At 56.9% G+C, this 16,688-nt stretch overlaps 7 protein-coding genes across 8 annotated transcripts; 5 read left to right on the forward strand and 2 right to left on the reverse strand.

The window, feature by feature from the left end:
* Nucleotides 1-372: 372 nt before the first annotated feature.
* On the reverse strand, nucleotides 373-2,329 carry SDRG_03478 (the record flags this gene model as incomplete). 2 transcript variants are annotated; one of them, XM_008609113.1, is made up of 11 exons in its annotated part: nucleotides 491-568; nucleotides 616-666; nucleotides 719-826; nucleotides 870-956; nucleotides 1,014-1,157; nucleotides 1,207-1,320; nucleotides 1,380-1,469; nucleotides 1,527-1,683; nucleotides 1,730-1,803; nucleotides 1,850-2,155; nucleotides 2,198-2,329. In XM_008609113.1, 11 exons carry the CDS (start codon nucleotides 2,327-2,329, stop codon nucleotides 491-493), a joined length of 1,341 nt encoding a protein of 446 aa, XP_008607335.1. The 2 variants fall into 2 exon arrangements, with proteins under 2 accessions (XP_008607336.1, XP_008607335.1); XM_008609114.1 differs by having other exon boundaries at nucleotides 373-826; nucleotides 870-1,157.
* Nucleotides 2,330-3,007: 678 nt separating this feature from the next.
* On the forward strand, nucleotides 3,008-4,086 carry SDRG_03479 (TKL/MLK protein kinase). Its single transcript, XM_008609115.1, has 2 exons — nucleotides 3,008-3,292; nucleotides 3,339-4,086. The coding sequence occupies exons 1-2, from the start codon at nucleotides 3,024-3,026 to the stop codon at nucleotides 4,045-4,047; spliced, it is 978 nt and encodes a 325-aa protein (XP_008607337.1). The 5' UTR covers nucleotides 3,008-3,023; the 3' UTR covers nucleotides 4,048-4,086.
* A 999-nt stretch (nucleotides 4,087-5,085) lies between these two features.
* Nucleotides 5,086-5,932, forward strand: SDRG_03480 (hypothetical protein; the record flags this gene model as incomplete). Its single annotated transcript, XM_008609116.1, has 2 exons — nucleotides 5,086-5,733; nucleotides 5,784-5,932. The coding sequence occupies 2 exons, from the start codon at nucleotides 5,086-5,088 to the stop codon at nucleotides 5,841-5,843; spliced, it is 708 nt and encodes a 235-aa protein (XP_008607338.1). The 3' UTR covers nucleotides 5,844-5,932.
* On the reverse strand, nucleotides 5,871-6,603 carry SDRG_03481 (hypothetical protein). The gene has a single exon (XM_008609117.1). It carries the CDS (start codon nucleotides 6,522-6,524, stop codon nucleotides 6,021-6,023), a length of 504 nt encoding a protein of 167 aa, XP_008607339.1. The 5' UTR covers nucleotides 6,525-6,603; the 3' UTR covers nucleotides 5,871-6,020.
* Nucleotides 6,604-8,036: 1,433 nt separating this feature from the next.
* On the forward strand, nucleotides 8,037-12,560 carry SDRG_03482 (hypothetical protein; the record flags this gene model as incomplete). The annotated part of the gene is made up of 9 exons (XM_008609118.1): nucleotides 8,037-8,595; nucleotides 11,524-11,536; nucleotides 11,586-11,735; nucleotides 11,789-11,891; nucleotides 11,941-11,987; nucleotides 12,035-12,155; nucleotides 12,208-12,318; nucleotides 12,362-12,454; nucleotides 12,510-12,560. The coding sequence occupies 9 exons, from the start codon at nucleotides 8,037-8,039 to the stop codon at nucleotides 12,558-12,560; spliced, it is 1,248 nt and encodes a 415-aa protein (XP_008607340.1).
* A 513-nt stretch (nucleotides 12,561-13,073) lies between these two features.
* Nucleotides 13,074-14,302, forward strand: SDRG_03483 (hypothetical protein). Its single transcript, XM_008609119.1, has one exon. The coding sequence runs from the start codon at nucleotides 13,121-13,123 to the stop codon at nucleotides 14,141-14,143; it is 1,023 nt and encodes a 340-aa protein (XP_008607341.1). The 5' UTR covers nucleotides 13,074-13,120; the 3' UTR covers nucleotides 14,144-14,302.
* Nucleotides 14,303-16,029: 1,727 nt separating this feature from the next.
* Nucleotides 16,030-16,606, forward strand: SDRG_03484 (hypothetical protein; the record flags this gene model as incomplete). The annotated part of the gene is made up of 2 exons (XM_008609120.1): nucleotides 16,030-16,534; nucleotides 16,578-16,606. 2 exons carry the CDS (start codon nucleotides 16,030-16,032, stop codon nucleotides 16,604-16,606), a joined length of 534 nt encoding a protein of 177 aa, XP_008607342.1.
* Between the last annotated feature and the right edge of the window lie 82 nt (nucleotides 16,607-16,688).

The raw sequence follows: 16,688 nt of genomic DNA on the forward strand, positions 1-16,688 counted from the left end.
AGCTGCCGGTTAAATCCACTGTATCCGTACTGGATTCATCGCGCCGGTTGCGGGCCGGAGCAGACAGCGTCGGTCGGGCGGTCGTGGACGCGGTGCCATGACGCACGACGTGTCGATGTACCCAGAGCCTCTCACAAGAACAAGCTCCTCGCGCTCGGATGCTGCACCACGTTGTCCGTTGCCCGTAGCCACAAGATCGTTCGGTTAGCGGCTTCAAGAATCCAGCGGGAGCCAATCACAGCACACGTTGACGAGCTCCTCTGTTGGTGGTACCATGACGACGAGGGCGATCAGCAGAAATTGTTGTCGTAGAAATGGCGTGCGGCGCCAACAAGTTGTTCCGTGCGCAGGTCAACGTACCAAACGAAGCAAGTCGGACGACCTCTACCGCAGCGAGGCGCAGTCGCGACCGCACAGGGCAGAGTCTCTTTTGCATATATTGAAGCACAAGTTACGTAGTCGATATCTTGGGGGATGCATAGCAGACCGTCTACGAGACGGACACGGGCAGCGCGCTGAGAACGGTGCGGCTGTAGCCCTTGACCTGCAGGTCGAGTTTTTCAAAAGCCTAAGCGCCGTTCGTGTCATGAATCGCAGACTGTGGTCTTTGTTTGCCTCGTCCATCTCCTGCATGCGGCGCTTGAACGCGCTTTCCTCGCGCGACGCCTACGAGTTGTAAGATACTATTACGTTCCTTCGATAGGCGAGAGCACGGTACGTGGCGCTTGAGTTCTTGCGTCGCGTGGCTCGTGGTTTGGGTGTTGTGCTCGATCGAGCAAATTGTCTCGAGAAGGTCTTTGAGCTCGGTCGTCGCCGACGCCAAGGCCTAGTCAACATGAAGCAGTGCGTTGGATACGAATTCTGTGTACGTTGTCGGCAGCCTGGAGCTTCGTCGAATGCTGCATTTTGTACTGCTCGAATTGAGTATTGCGCTGCAGCACAAGCTTGTGCAAGCGCTACAAACATGGTGCGCGTTGGATCAAACTCGTCGGGCGATGCGCTCGTCAACGAACGGCGTGGTGGGCCACCGCTTGCTTGGTTTTGTGGAAAGTGTTTTCAATCTCGTGGTGCTGTGCCTTGATGTTTCTTTTTTCGTTGCGACAGCTCTGGCTCTCGACTTCGGTCTCGTGCATCAAATCCACGGCCGCGTTGGTTTCCTACATATGTGCGTCCTGGCGTTCGTATGGACACGCAAGCACTAGTGACCTGGTCTGCACGGGCGAATGCCTCGTAGATACTGTCGAGCTCGGTTGAACGTGCTTCCAAGAGCGCCAGCTCTTCTTTGGCGGCGTCGACCTTGACGGATATGTCTCCAATGTCCTACATAAGCCCAGATAGATCATTTGTGACGAATGGGCATCGGTGCTGTCTGGACGTACCGCTTTGAACCGAGCGGGAGAGTTGACGATTTTTGTCTCCAGCTTGTTCACAGTGGTCTTGGCCTCCGAAATATCGATGCGCAGCGACGCCTACAAGACGGACCACCGTTCATAAGCTGTGCTGCGACCTGAATGAGCCAAGGGTACGTAGTCATCGCGCAGGTGCCCACATTGGGCCTTGAGTCCAGTATTCTCGTGCCGTACGACAGCTTGGCGCTTGTTCAGCGTGTAGATCTCGACTTCAAGCGCCGAGGATTCATCCATGGCATGTTGGAGCGCTTCCGCTTCCGCACTCTGCTCGCTTCTACGCCGTATCAAATCGTACGCGTGGTCGACATAGCTCGACGAACTGCAGATCTGCAAGCTGCCGTCGCAACGTAGCGTTCTCTTCTTCGGCGGCTTGACGCTCGGCTCGGATCCGGACCTATAACGTTCCTCGGGATCATGGAGAAGAGACAGGCGGCGCTTACAAGCTTGTCTTCGTTCTGACCGACTCGGGCCCAGCGCTCGTAGCGGAACCGAGTAAAGTTGATCAATGCGCTCAAGATGCGACGGTAGCGCTTCAGCGTCGGCTTGTACACGTCGTCCCATCGAAAGTCCCGCAAGCCCGCCGTCGCCAAGAGCCGGGAAATCGTCCGAAAGTAGGTGATCTCGCCCACGGAGCCGCTGTGGAGCTGGACCGTGAGCTCGCTAAGCCCGATCAGCGCTGGCTGGCTCATTTCGTCTCGACCGATGCCCATCGTGTTGCGGATGAACTCTTCGAGGATCTTGCGCAGCTATGGTCGCATGATTGACAGCGCAGGTCCGAGTCGTCGTACCGCGTCGGGCTGGCAGCTGCGAAGGTCGTCCTCCGCGAAGGCGATGTTGAGGCTGCGAAGGCTCGCGACGATCTCATGCAGCTTGAGGATCGGGTACGAGTAGAGCTTCTTCCCCTGCTGCTCTGGGTCCATGTTGCCGCTCGTTCGGATCTTCTTGATGTGAGAACCACCTTTGTGATTGGCTATAATCCGATTGTTTTCTTGATAGTGATTGGTTGAATGGAGTTGCCAAGGTCGTTGATCTTGATGAGCTTCGCGAACCTGGTCTGGCCAGCAACGTGCTGCGCTTCTCGCATGATGCTTTTATCCTCTTGCATCTTGCACGATGGACCCTACGATAAATTGACGCGCTATAGTACATTGAGGGGTCTAGTCACCATTCACTGCACACAAATACATGTATGCACTCCAAGCGATACGTACATTGTCCTTCCCTTTAGCCTTTAGTCCTCCTGCTGATCCGGTGTTGTATCAACAATATGCGAATTCATTGACTCGTCGCTGGCACTGATAGGGCGCTTGCTCTCATCATTACTACGAGCATTGGACTGATAGATGGTTCATCGACAAAAATGGACACGAGCGGCGCCCGACCGTTCTTGCACGTCACGACAATGAGAGAGAACACACTCTGACAAGCGATTACATCGAGTTCGAAGGCGCTTCGATGACGCTTCTTTTGCGCCGTCGCAAAAGCAAGTGGCCTGGCTGCCACCCTGTTTCTCCAAAGCCGGCTAAATTTTAGATCTCACGCCGGATGCTGTGATTGGCTACTGGCTCATGTCCCACATCAATGCCATTGGCGGAAGGCGTCATTTGATCATTCATGGGGCTCCGCCATTCTGCGCCGTGCTGGTCCGACGCTGCCGAGCCCGACGTCGAGAAGGACATCGACACGGACGTGCTGCCACTGTCGCCACTGTATGCGTCGGATGGCTCGATCGACTGCGCCAAGCTTCAGATGCTCGAGACCATCGGCCACGACGCCCATGGCCGCGTCGATCGTGCGCTCTACAAGAGCAAACCCGTGACTGTCCGAACCATCAACAACGTGCCTCGCCCAACGTATCTCGCAAGCATGCGCAAGGCCTATAGGTACCATCAGCGCTGACGCAGCGTCGCTCATGATTGCTAATCGTAGCTTGCGGTCGCCCTACACTGTCGCCGTTCATGGCATCATTGATGCCAACCCGGATCGACCAAAGATTGTGACTGAGTGCGTCGATGGCTACCGCCTCTCACAGTACCTCGCGTACCGAAGCGCCGGCCGGCCAACAGGCTTGAATCCGTCGACGCTCGACATTGCGCTGGCGGTCGCGATGGGTCTGGACATGATCCACGAGCACGGGCTCGTGCACGGCCAGCTCCACCCCAACAAGATCTATGTGACCTCGAACGAAGAGATCAAGCTGTCTGACTTTGGTGGCTCCTTGTACCACGAAGACCCAACGTTTAGTCGCATGTACTTTGAGGGCGAGCCGTACTACTGGGCGCCAGAGCTCTACGAAGACTACCGCAACGAGACCCCAGCCGCCGACATGTATGCGTTTGGCGTTATCTTGTGCTACTTGGACACAGGTGTCCCACCGTTCGGCCCGGACGATAGGTGTCGCAATAGTCTGCTGATGGACATTGTCGATAATGCTTTGCGCCCGGCGCTGCGCCCCGACTGCCCTGATTGGTACCGCAGCCTCGCCCACCAGTGCATGGCCAAGGAACCGGCCGATCGGCCGAGTGCCGCCGACGTGGTAGACCTACTTATTCGACACAACGGCGACGTTGCTTTTCTCGACGACGGGCTCTTCCAGCCGTACTACGCACCGTACCCATGGCTTCGAAAATCCCGCTAATTTACGCTAATTTACCGCCATTTCGTCCTTTATCACACATTTGTTTGCGAATAGACGACAATAGGTGTACACGCGACATTGTGGTATCGTTGGGGGACCGACCGAAAGCACTAGCGCGAATCGTCTTCCCTATTCTGGCGAGCTAGGTGATTCCTATCGGTGCATCACGTCCGAAGCCTTTGTGCATGCCAGTACCGGTACTGCAGCGCAGAGCTTCTCACCCACAGTGTCATCCAAGAGACCAAAGAGGACGCTCGAGTGCAGGGCAAAGTTGTCTGGTGACAAGTTGATGCTGATGTACGACAATATGTGCAGCGCAATCAACAATTGCTGACGTTGAACTGGCTGCGATCCGAGCTTCCATGCAGCGCAGGCGAGAAGCTTCTTGCCCAAGGAGCTGTTCTGTTCGCATGTTCGTCCGACGACAAGAAACCCGTTTTGCTGGACCTACCATACACTGGGCTCTTGGCATCGAGTACTGGTCGTTTGGCTACTCGTAGGCACTAAACGCCACTCGCTAGTAATCGCTTCAAACACTGCAACACACACTCGTGCCGTCGATGATGGGCCGGGAAGCGCTCCAGTTGCGATCTCGGGCGATAAACTTGAAGCTTCCTACCTCGTACGTGGTTGATTACATTTCAACTCGTGCGTTTCGAGTGATAGTTCATGGTTGCACCATCGACGCTCTGGGAAAGGTTCCCTGGAAGACCAAGCGCCGCCTGTACCTTGCCAACACTGCCTTTCCGATACCGCGAACTCCGCCGTTGGCTTTAAAATCGAAGCGCCCCTCTCGCACGCGTCGTCGTGGGTAGGGCTAGGGCAACTTACGTTGTGCACCTTCAACGTTCGGTGAAATAAGATTGCAAAATAAGACGGGCGCCGCGTCGGCGTTGCGCGGGAGCCCATAACGGGGCCATCATGGGTCACGGTGGCTCGTTTATCGCTGCCATCACAATGCGTATGCTCCTTCCCCTCCTTCCACAACAACATTGCACATTGTGGCTCGGAGAGGTATCTTACTTCTAGACCTCAAACATGCGCACGATTGACCTTGACCCACCGTCCAGCGTACTCTGCACTAGCACGTACACGCTTCACGTGCACGATACGGCCGCGTCGTGGTCCATTGACCGTGCCTTTAGCGACTTTGTCGTCCTCCGCACTTGCTTGCTCCAGCTACTGGATGCTCAGGACGCGCTTGTCAGCATGCACTTGCGCGCCCTGCGCTTCCCCCGAAAACTCTTTCACCGCTGGCCGCGCCAATGGCCCAAGCTCTTGGCGTTTGTCCGTGCCGCCAACGCTCTCTGTGGCCATGTCCCTGCGGCCGTTGCAGCCCTCGACGATTTTCTTGGCGCCGACTTTATCTGCGCGCCGGCACCCAAGGCCGCAGCAGCGACGCTGGTCCTCGCACGCTCGAGGCTTCTATCGCTCTCGGAGCTCTACGCCTCGTCGTCGGACGATGAGGAAATCGACGACATTGCATTTGAGCTCGGGCTCTGGGGCTTGACGGCGGCGGATGTGTGCTTGGTGCTCGACGTATTGTTGCGGACGATCGCCAAGGCGCGACTGGGCATTCCAGGCGCCTACTTGATGGCTGGCGGTGCGTTTGAACTGGATGCGGTAGCGTTTGCCCGCCATGTATTGTCGCTCACGGACGTGGCTGCCGTGCAGGCGCTCCTTGCGGTGCGTCCGTGCCTCTTCTGTTCGTTAAAATGAGCTGCGATGGTGTGTAGGACGGTGTGCCCGACTGCCTCGTACGGCTTGCGCACCGGGTGTGGTACTTTGACTCGTAGTTAGCAAAACACCAAGACACGATAAAATGGCCACAAAGTATTATCGTACACTGGGCAAATAAATGAGACAGGACCAACGACTAAACCTACAAAAAGAATCGACTTCCTATAAACAACGACAGCAGCGCAATACAAAACTACTAAAAACTAAATAGTACGGGAGAGAAGCACGGGACGCTAGACGCGCAGGATACCGTCGTCGGTGCATTCGTCGGTGGCCATGGCGAGCGCATGGTAGTGCTCGAGGAGGTACGGGATCATGACGTCGGGCATGTAGTCGTCTGGCAGCGGCGGCAGTGCAAAGAGCGGAGCTGGTTTTGAGTTGGCTGCCGCCGAACCTTTCTTTGGCTGGAGCACGCCCTTGACCTTGAAGGCCGAGATGCGCTCGCGACGGTGGAAGCCCGCGTCCTTCTTCTTCTGGTCTAGCCGGCGCTGGTTCTCGTTGGCCTTGGACCGGTGGTACGTGCACATCTTGTGGAGCGACCCGTTGGGCTTGATGTGGCGGGCATTGTTGCACTTGCCAGTGCGATAGAGGCACGTCTTGTTCACCTTGGGCTTTGGCGCCGCGTCGTAGGCGCGGGCCGTGTAGAAGCACCGGGATGGCGACGCGGACGAGGACGAAGACGAAGCGATAGACGTGTCGTCGTCACCGTAGCTGTCAGCGCGGACCTTGATGGGCATTGTCGTACGGATGCGGATGATGATGGTAGGACTCGGGAAATGCAAAAGTGAAATATCGGATCTCGGGCTGAAACACCCGGATATGGAAATGCGACTCGGCAGCTTTCGAAAGCCGTGCACAGCCTCATGGGAAACTCGCAAGATACCGTCGCAACACTTGCTTCTAGAAGGAATCTCCCGCTATTCATTTCTTGAAGTGCAGTTGCCACGCAGTAGGACACGTCCGTCGTGACGCCGTTGTACCACTGCTGGTCGTGCTTGCAATCTTCGAGCATCCCAGCAAAGCGAGCGACATACAGTCGGGTGCATGCGTGCCTCACGGAAACGTCAGCGTCGTCGCTCTGGACGGCGCGAAGCACAAGCGATGCACCCGACGAAGTCGTGGAGGTTGGTCGATCGATCGTCCGAAAAGGATTCTTCTACTAGTCGTATTTCGTACGGGTTTGCATTTTGTCATCGGCCTCTAAGCCGCTATCAGCTCGCATCGCGGCGTGCAAGCACACATGATAGCGACTACTGGCCCCATCGTGCGACCGCAACCAGAAGCGAGCATAACACACCTGACGACGATGGACGCAAAGACGGACAGCAGCAGCGTGCACATGTGCCGCCTGTCCACGCGCGGTAGTCGACTCCTGGGAGATACGCGGGTGGTGCTTGCATAGAGGGACTTGCCCGCTCGTTGCTTGCGATTGGCTTGCGTTTAGTTGCACAACTTCAACGAAATCCTGTACGTGCACAGAAGGCAATACGCGCCGAGGAAATTTTGCTAGATTCTGCGACCCATATTTAATTCTTTTTATTAATTCGAACGCACCTCGTTTGCACTAGTCTATGGTACGGGTCATCATCATTGCAGGAACGATCGACACGACCGCTGGAAAATCGAAGCGGTATCTCTGAACTACAGTTGAAAAGCGAGTGCAACCCAAGCGGTGTATCCTTCAAGAAACACCGAGGAGTAGCAGGAATACTAGTAGTATGCTCAGGCGGTACGCCTCCTGCTTCAGAAGTGCGCGAGATACCAGCGCCAGATCCACTGCCCACTTCGTTCCATGGACCAGTAGGTGGCAAGTCGGAATGCGATCGATCCATCACAATTCAGCCACCTGTGACGAAAGATGAAAAAGTACTCGGCGCCTGAAACGGCCAGCCGCCGGACGTTGGTTGTCTCGGCGAGGAGGAGCACCACGTTGGGTCCGTGTGTTGAAGTTCCAGATGCCACGACGTCATCGCCGACCGCTGATCTGGCGTACGATGGACGTACCACCTACGCAGGCCGAGCGCAACAACCGGAATTCATAACCTCACGCTTGCCTTCAAGCCTGGCTGTTTCTGCCCGCCCCGTGGGATGCAGCTCTGGCACCACTCGGACGAGGCAGTGCAATCCTACTATTACGTTAGTGCGTTCGATTGCACTGGAGAAAAAGCTTCATTTCAACGGCGCAAAAAGACGGCCTCATTGGCTCCGAAAATAACCAAGTAGGTGGAACTTCGAACCGCGGACGCAGCATGGCCAAGCGGCCCCCCAAGGCCGAGGCGCTGACCTACTGTCGTCAGCTGCGTCCGATCGTAACACCTCGACATGCAATCTCCGCCGAGTTGACTCCTGGCGCAACACGGGCGAAGAAGCTGGGCCCGGCGTGGGACCAAGAACATACATCCTCCCATGATGCCAGGCGTGCGATGGGCAGCGTGCGTGCGTCGCCCGTCGACGCTGTCCTCGAGTCCGTCTTCCCGGACCAGAAGTATCTCTTCCGGTACCGTTCGCTTACGCAAGCAAGGTCGCCTCCTGTTCGCCTCACGCCGCTCTCGTCCCGCCGCGCTCGCTTTCTGACGAATTACTGCCCCGTGGAGCAAGTCCCACTTCAAGAGCCTTGCGACGTCACTGACATTCGACTGCTTCTCAACCCGGACCTTGCTGGCCTCTTTGATCAGGAGCAGCTCCTTCGCGTGCTCGACATGTCCATCGACGAGGTATTTACTCTCGACCAAGCGTGCGGTGCTGCTTCAAAGAGCGTTGTGGCGTACGTCTCGACGTGCTTTAGCCGACTCGTGGCCACAGCCGCGGGTACGCCAGTATGGAACGTATCAGGGTTGCTCACACCCGCCGATGAGCGCACTTACTTGCAGCTGCTCCAAACTCACACCACGACACCGTCTACCGTCTACGACGCTATCTTGAGCCTTGTCGTCTTTCGGACCACATGCGCCAGTGTGTGGCGCCACGACAGGCCGGGTCCAACAAGCCAATCAAAAGCGGCTGTTGCAATGGCCATGGCACTTTTCGAAGCTGTACGCGCTGCCACGTCATATTCTGCTGAGACACGCGTGTAGGCGCACGAAGCTGTGACGCCACGCGAACCGCGACAGGCTCACGCTGCCCAAGGAACATTGGTACGATCGTGATCTCGATGATTTCACGTGATGGATTCGGATCCTGCGAAGGCATCGATCCAGCGGTTGCATACCCCGAGGTGCTTGAAAGCCTGGCCCACCGCTGCGCCGGCAAACAACTTTCAAAAGGAGCTCCATCGCCGCCGCAAGCTTCAAGCACAACTCGATCGCGCTGGTAGTTATTGCATGGATAGTTGCACAGCACCACGGCCATTGCGCGCGTAGTGTGTCATGCCCAAGAGTGGGCGCGCGACCAGTGCTCTGTCCACGCACTCATGGTGGCGACCGCACAGCGTATTCCGTTTGCGGCCCGACGATTCCAGGTTGCCCTCTCCATCCGTGACCTCGTTTCAATTTGACACGACAAGACGATATTTTTGCGTCTGCGCTTTCGGCTGCTCTACGATCGATTTCACCGGTGGCAGGTCCAAGCGCGCTGGGTACAGGTTCAAGACCGCATTCGTCGCTTCTTTATAACGTACGTTTAGCATTGCAACTTATGACTTCAAACCATTGCGACCATAGAAAAGCCTCGCACAAAATAGCTCTCTTGCTCCGAACGCATGTGCGCAATCGTGTCATTTACTACCTCGTTCAGTGGCGCGATCGCTCGGCGCACGAACGATCCGTTGAAGTGCTTGCCGCGCAAGTGACGCTTCAAGCATGGCTGCGCAGTCTCTACGTGCGATGTGCGCTGGCGCGGCACCGTCGGCACGAAGCTGTGCTATACATCCAACGGGTGTGGCGCAATCACTGCGCTCGTCGATTCGCCGTGCGCAAAGCTCGGTACCACAAATATCTCGCGGCGGCGCGGAAAGTCCAGCGCTTCTTCCGCGCATGGCTCTTCCGAACGCGTGATGCCCGGTATCAGAGACGCAACAAGTCGGCGCGACTAGTGACGCGCTGCATTCGAACGGCTGGTGCGCGGCGAACGGCCGGCGACCTTCGCATGGAGAAGCACCGACGCGAGTTTGCTGCGGTGCGACTGCAGTGCTGGTGTCGCCAGCGCCTTGCCAAGGCGGCTCTTGAATTGCGCCGACACTATGTGCACAACCACGCCGCACGGACGCTTCAGAAACTCTTCAAGTGGACGTCGCTTATCTGTGTCATGATGCGGCGCTCGAAGCGTCGAACGGAGCGACTGCACGCAGCAGCGCTCGTCGTACAGCAAGCATATCGGGCCAAGCGCGCACGAGCACGACTCTGGACGCTTCGCGACGAAATCGAAGCACTCTGTCGTCGAACGGCGCTCCGAGAGATGTGGGAGCGAGCGTCTGCCACGGCCATTCAGGAATGGTGGCGTCGACGAAAGCGGGTGTGGGTCCGCGCTGCAGCGGTGCGCCTGCAAGCGTGGTGGCGCCGGCACTTGCTACAGAGGATAGCTCGATCCGGGCAAATATAGTTGCTGTGTCACCTTGTCCTTGGTAGTAGCACTACGAACTGAGTCCCGACGTCGCTACGATGGTAAATATGTCTGTTGATTCAACGTTAACGGTAGAGTTGCTGTGTTGAAGCTGCCCGTTCTCAGTCCACAAGCCGACCATCCGTGCTCTCTGGCCGATCCTGCGCGCTTGCGTTTGGTACAGTCTTCGGCTAGAACGCAACAACCGCGTGTTTCGCACGACATTGACGCCCCTTCCCGCTGCTGCGCTCGCGATCAAAGCCGCTACTATCACGCGACTGCATATCCGACACTTGGCTCGCCGCGCCGTGGTGCCTTCGCTTGCCGAGTCGCTCCACGCCCTACGCGCCGACCCTTGGTGTGCTCGCTACCTCATTCCCAACTCAATCCCGAGCCCCGACCATGCGCCCTCAGCTTGACGTACCGGCCAAACCTCACGAGCGCACTAGGAAGTCCACCATCTTCACTATATAGTTGCATGTTAATAACTCATTTCAACTGGTAGATTCCTGGTGCTTGGAAATGATATGCATTGCTGATGCCGGTACCAGCCCGTTCACAGAAGGAAGATTGGAAGGGGCGCTGTGGGATCTCTGGACCGCATGTGACCAGGCAATGCCCGGTGGTGTCCCTTCGTTCACCTCCCAAAACTTCGACTGCTGCTCGCGATACAACCCGCGACGCCAAGATGAACGTCGCCATACTAGTAGTTCTTGTTCGCTAATGCGGTGGTAGTCGGCGATGGTCCTTGTCTCTGTGCTGCGGCGGCGCGTGGAGGCACGGCCGCCATTCCATGGCGCCAAACCGTTTACGTATCCTTCGTTTCGTCAACCGCCACCGGTGTATGTTACACGCCAGGCCACGCGCGAGTCTCCACCTCAACGTCGGTATTGAGCCAATCAGCGATCGTTTCTGCGTGGCGAACCTGTACAGCGCGCATCCAAAGCACATTGTGCCCCTTCCTTCATTTATCCGGCACCCGGATAATCAACGTCTGGATTCGATTTCGAAGGCTATATCTTCGATCTTCGGGCCGCGGCTTACAAACAAAGAGGTAGCTGCCATGGGTGCGCACGGCAACTTCGAAATCAGGTTTCGAACCGTGAATCATGATGGCCCTTGCCACAACCCAAGCTCAAGCCAGTATGGCCGACGTCTTAGCCCCCGAGCTCCACAAGCGTGTACGCGTCTTCTGTGTAGAGAGCCGACAGCCGTACGTCCTCTGGTGCTGCTGCGAGCGACGGCTCATGCGCGCGTCGTAGGGGTGAGACCGGCTCGCTGCCCAGCCTCTTAAAGGAGGCGTGTGTGATCGGCTCATTCGTGCCCGGCACGTACGTGCTGCCGCGGCGTGGCCAGCCCAATGCCGTCTTTATGGTCGTGGGCGCCATCATGATCTTCCTCGGTGTTGCAGTGTACGCTACCGCCGGCGACTTGCATGAGCTAACGGCCACGTCGCTGACCTTAGATCGTTGCTCGCCGCCGTCGCGCTCGATTATTGGTACAACGACATGCCTGCAGCGTACCTCTCCATCGTGTCCTTGGGCTTTATCGCTCTACTGCTCGTGTCGGTACGTTTTCTTTTGCCGCTGGTGCCGCACATACGAGCTGTTCTCGTAGGTGATCTCGAAACTCCTGAGCGAAATCACCGACTTCTCCACGGCACGGTACGCTGTCCCACGCTGCTCTGCACGTTCTCAGCTCCCCTGTGTAGCAATGCAGACGTCGTAGCATCGCGCATCGCAGCGTTTGATGCGGATGTGGTCGTTGGTATCGGATATGGCTGCGACGTCGTCTCGGAACTCGTCGCGCGGAGCAAGTGGGCGGGTCCGACGGTACGATCTAACGCAGCTCGGAGATTACGTATCGACGCGATTGCTTGTTTAGCTGCTGCTGGCGCCCAGATTTCTGACAACAATGCTGGGCAAGAAGGTGCTGATTCAATCCTGCGGCTGCGCCATGCCCGTGCAAATGTCCGCAAAGGCCGCAAAGATGCTCGTACCCTTCCCAACTCCAGAGTCGGAAACAATGAATAACGTAGGACGACTGCCACGAGCGAAGCTACTCACTCCTCGAAAACACCCACTGCGGCAATAAGCTTTGTGGCTTTGCCTCGGACCGCTTATTGGAATCGGTGCGTTGCCTCGCATGCGTCTCGTCGTTCTTCGCCATCTCACGCGAACGCGTAGATTCTGGCCACTGTGCGCCTTGGCCAGCTTCGACCAGCGCAACAACCGTGAGAACTGCATTGAGTTTCTAAAATATATATCTCGTTGAGTTATATCTCGTTGAGTTATATCTCGTTGAGTTTCGGCAAAGAGTTTGACACCGAAGAGGCGCGTCTTCCAGAAGGCGCCCGTTGGACAATCGGAAATGCACCCCAAGCCCTGGCGCAGGAGTTTCGCCCTTTCTGTGGCTGCAAAGCGGGATACATAGGTAATGCGCTGGACCTTTGGGCCAGGGACTAGCAGTATGCAGCAGCGCCAAACCTGTCGAGAGGAAGGGCTGGCAGAGGCCGCATCTGTGCGTTATCATCACTCTGCCCAGCCCCTCGATCACCATGCACTTTCGGTATTAAAATACGGCACGGCAAATTAAAATAGAGTTTCGGTCGAATTTAAAGCCAGCCAATCCACGCACCGACGCATATTTTTTACAAATGCATACAAACAATCATACAACGATGCATAAAACCACAGCCAATCCGCGAACAGCGACGGTAGTAAAAAACCAACCACTTTCTCACTTCAAGTTTTGCTTCGAAAACAGCAGCGCGCAGACTCTCGCAACGATCGCACCCATGTGTCGCCCCGCCGAAGCCATGGCTGGCCCGTCGGTATTCAGCTACCACGTCGCGCAGCCCTTCCAACACCGCATTCTCCGCCCGCATGACGCCAAGGGCCTTTTCCAGTACGGCGGTCCGAAGCCCACGCCTCCACCGCTCAGCCCCAAGGTCGATGAACTCAACATTGACATTGGCACCTTTGAGGACCTCGTGGCCTACACTCTGGACCACGAGGAGGCCATGGCCTGTGCCAACGATACGGCGTTTGACTCGTCCGAAATGGACATCCTATACAGCTTCCTTGCCGACCAAGAGGCGACGGTGCACGCCGCCCCGATCAGCGTCGAAGACGACGGTGTCATTACGCTGAACCTCCTTGACGACACCGAAGTCGACAAGATCCTTGACAATGAGATGGCCAATGACGCTATCGACAACGTTCAACTCATACCGCCACTCGGCTACGTCGAGCCCGCGATCGAAGCGCGCATCGACACCGAAGACGACATCTCGGGCAAGAATCGCCGCCTCTGCAAGATGGAAGGCTGCCACAAGCGCTCCCGCTCCCATGGCCTCTGCATCGCTCACGGTGGCGGCCGACGCTGCGCCGTCGACGGCTGCAACAAGAGCAGTCAAGGCGGCAATCTCTGCATCAAGCACGGTGGCGGCAAACGCTGCGAAGTCGACGGCTGTGAACGCGCCGCCCAGTCCAACATGCTCTGCAAGGCGCACGGCGGCGGCCCGCGCTGCCTCTTTGAAGGCTGCGACCGCAGCTCGCAGGGCGGTGGCTACTGCCGTTCGCATGGCGGTGGCAAGCGCTGCCTCTTTGAGGGCTGCGACAAGGGCACCCAGCGCGGCGACTTCTGTGCGCTCCACGGCGGGTCGCGTCTCTGCGGCGTGGCTGGTTGCATGCGCAACGACCGTGGCGGTGGCTTTTGCGCGACGCACGGCGGTGGCAAGCGCTGCGCCGAGCCCGGGTGCATGAAGCCGTGCCGCCGCAACAGTCGCTGCTCGGCCCATTGGCGCCAAGCCGACTGACAGTGCGCGCAGTCCTCCCATTGAAGTGGTGCGATCTCGAAGGTTCGAGGCCGCTGCCGATACATGTTTTATTTCGACATTTGTATGCTATATATCGCTGCGAAGGTCCGCTGTGCATGCTGTATACAGTAAGCTCAAACACGACAGTCTACGTCTCTATTTCTCTTCGCCGGAGTACATCAAATTGATTGCGAACTCACTCGAAACGCGTCTCAATGGAACTAAGATTTGGAGCCGACATGTAGACGACGCGTAGTCTGGACAGACAGATGTGCCAAAGAGTCAGCTATGTAAATGTACACTGTTGTCCGTCTGAGACCTCTTTGACAGCTGTGGCGATGTACTTCATGTTGGAACTCCTGCACGTACGTGATTGGCATGACTTCACATGGACTAGAAGCCATCGAGGTATGCAGAATCGTACGCCGTCGTGCATAATACTCGTCTGCACAAGCTGAGCTTCACGATATTCTGATGGGTGTTGATAAACTAAGAGCTGCAGATGTTCGCCGCAAATAGTGCACGGGGTTGCTTCCGCTCGCGAAGCTGTTGAAGATACAATTCAGGCCAATGAGACTGATACCTGTTTTGGATTGGTCGATCTAGACCAATGAACGCGTGCTTCAAGATGCATTCGTTGAAGCTGTCTGGTCCATATAAGAGCGATCGATTCATGACCTCTCGCCCCGCGATTCTTTCGCACACGAGGCGGGACCAAGACCAGGATACATGCAAGTGGCATAAAATCTCCTCGAGGGTGTTGCGGCGCAGGGAGGGGTGCAGAGGGCCGCGTACGCGCTGACGGGACCACATGCACCGCGTCAGGAACGACCGTTTGAGCTGAGATGCGTTCACACTGTTCACGCTTCTCAGCTCAATCGGTCGTACTCTCCTGGTTCTGTGTTAACTTACCAGAACCAGAGCAGGACGAACCGCTGCAACGTTCGCAGACATCTTCGCAAGCAGCTTCGCCTGCCTACTGCGCGGCCGCCATTTTAGCCAATCGCATGCCACGTATCGGTCAACTCTGCGACCGACGCACACTCAAGACGTAGATGTTGATATCCGCAGGCGGCTGCACCCGCTGGCCATGATGTGTCTGCGTGGCACTGGACGCGATCAAGGGGGCTCGTCGATGCGTCTTTTCCACGACGGACGCATCTTCAAGAATAATTCCAGAACCTATTTCTGTGATTCATTTCGCTGTTGTGATGTGGACCCGGTCCATTGGATCCAGGGCGTCTTCAAGCACGTCAGGTCCATTAGCGCTGCCGCGACATGCGTCTGCACCTGCCACATGCGGTGACCCAATTTGGGGTGGTTCCGTGCATGGTGAAGAGCAAACGCATGATTATCAATTGCTCTCGGCACGTAATTGGAGTTGCTCCCTCATCAGATGCTCAGCCTCGCCTTTGCCAGGTCGTCGAAAGACTGGTCGTCGGGACCGCAATGTCCAGTCGGCGTACAGAGACGTGGATGACTGGAGATGAATAAATATCGAAGCGCTGCGATCGGTACAGTCCGCGTCCGACCTCCGACCGCAGCACCACCGCCTTGGCGCCAGTCGGTGCCTTTGCTGCAATTGTTGACGTTATTTTATTGTTTTTCGCACATTTTATTTTATTGCAGCCACTTTCGCCAGGCGCCGTCGCAAGAGGAGGATGTGAGCGTGCGCTACGTTCGAAAAGCCGGGCCAGGCCGACCTATTTTTAGAACAGATTTCGCGCCTTGTGATTGGCCATAAATCGGTATGGGGCCAGTGCGCGGGCACGACTCCGCATTTCAACCAATGAGACGCCGCCGGCTAGGCTGCATAGAAACAGAAGGTGTTAAAATTTGGGCGGTCACTACGAAATCCGCCTCGCGAGCCCCAACCACCAAGCACGATGTGCCGGCCGATCGAGACCGCGCCGCACGGCGGCTTCCCCATGATGAACCCGCAGGCCATGTACCAGGCCACCATGAACAAGAACATGACGCGCTACTCCATGGCACCCAGCCCGGCCATGATGGGCTACCAGAAGCCCCAGCAGTATGAAGTCGTCACGGACAACATGATGTACCCTGGCTACGGCTACGATGCGCAGCCGGTCATGCCCTTCTACCCTTCGCAGGCTATGAACTACGCGCCGGTGCAGGCGCCGGCCCGCGCCTCGCTGTCGCCGCGTGACCCGAACGTCGACATTGGCACTTTTCAGGACCTTCTCGACGTTGCACTCGAAGACGACGTCGAGGATGCGTCCTTTGACGTCAACGAAGGCTTTGACAACTCGGAGATGTCGATCCTGATGAGCTTTCTGAACGAACACGACGCAGCAGCCGACAACCAGTCGCCCGCTACGATGGAAGAAGTGGACGGCGGTGTCTTGACGCTCAACCTCCTCGACGATGGTCCGTTGGAAGCCCTCTTGTCGTCGTCGCTCGATGACGACAGCGACGACATCCTCTCTGATGTCAAGCTAACGCCCCCTTCGGGCTTTGTCGCGCTCAACCAGCCGTCCTTCGACCATAGCACCGAAGACGAAGACTGCCTCTCGGGCAAGAA

This window comes from Saprolegnia diclina (assembly GCF_000281045.1).
Source record: "Saprolegnia diclina VS20 unplaced genomic scaffold supercont1.8, whole genome shotgun sequence".
Classification (NCBI taxonomy): domain Eukaryota; phylum Oomycota; class Saprolegniomycetes; order Saprolegniales; family Saprolegniaceae; genus Saprolegnia; species Saprolegnia diclina.

Coding starts and splice junctions, on each gene's coding strand:
- SDRG_03479 (XM_008609115.1), top strand. CDS start 3,024: ATGGGGCTCCGCCATTCTGCGCCGTGCTGGTCCGACGCTGCCGAGCCC. Junction 3,293..3,338: donor AGCATGCGCAAGGCCTATAG/GTACCATCAGCG, acceptor TGCTAATCGTAG/CTTGCGGTCGCCCTACACTG.
- SDRG_03481 (XM_008609117.1), bottom strand. CDS start 6,524: ATGCCCATCAAGGTCCGCGCTGACAGCTACGGTGACGACGACACGTCT.
- SDRG_03483 (XM_008609119.1), top strand. CDS start 13,121: ATGTGTCGCCCCGCCGAAGCCATGGCTGGCCCGTCGGTATTCAGCTAC.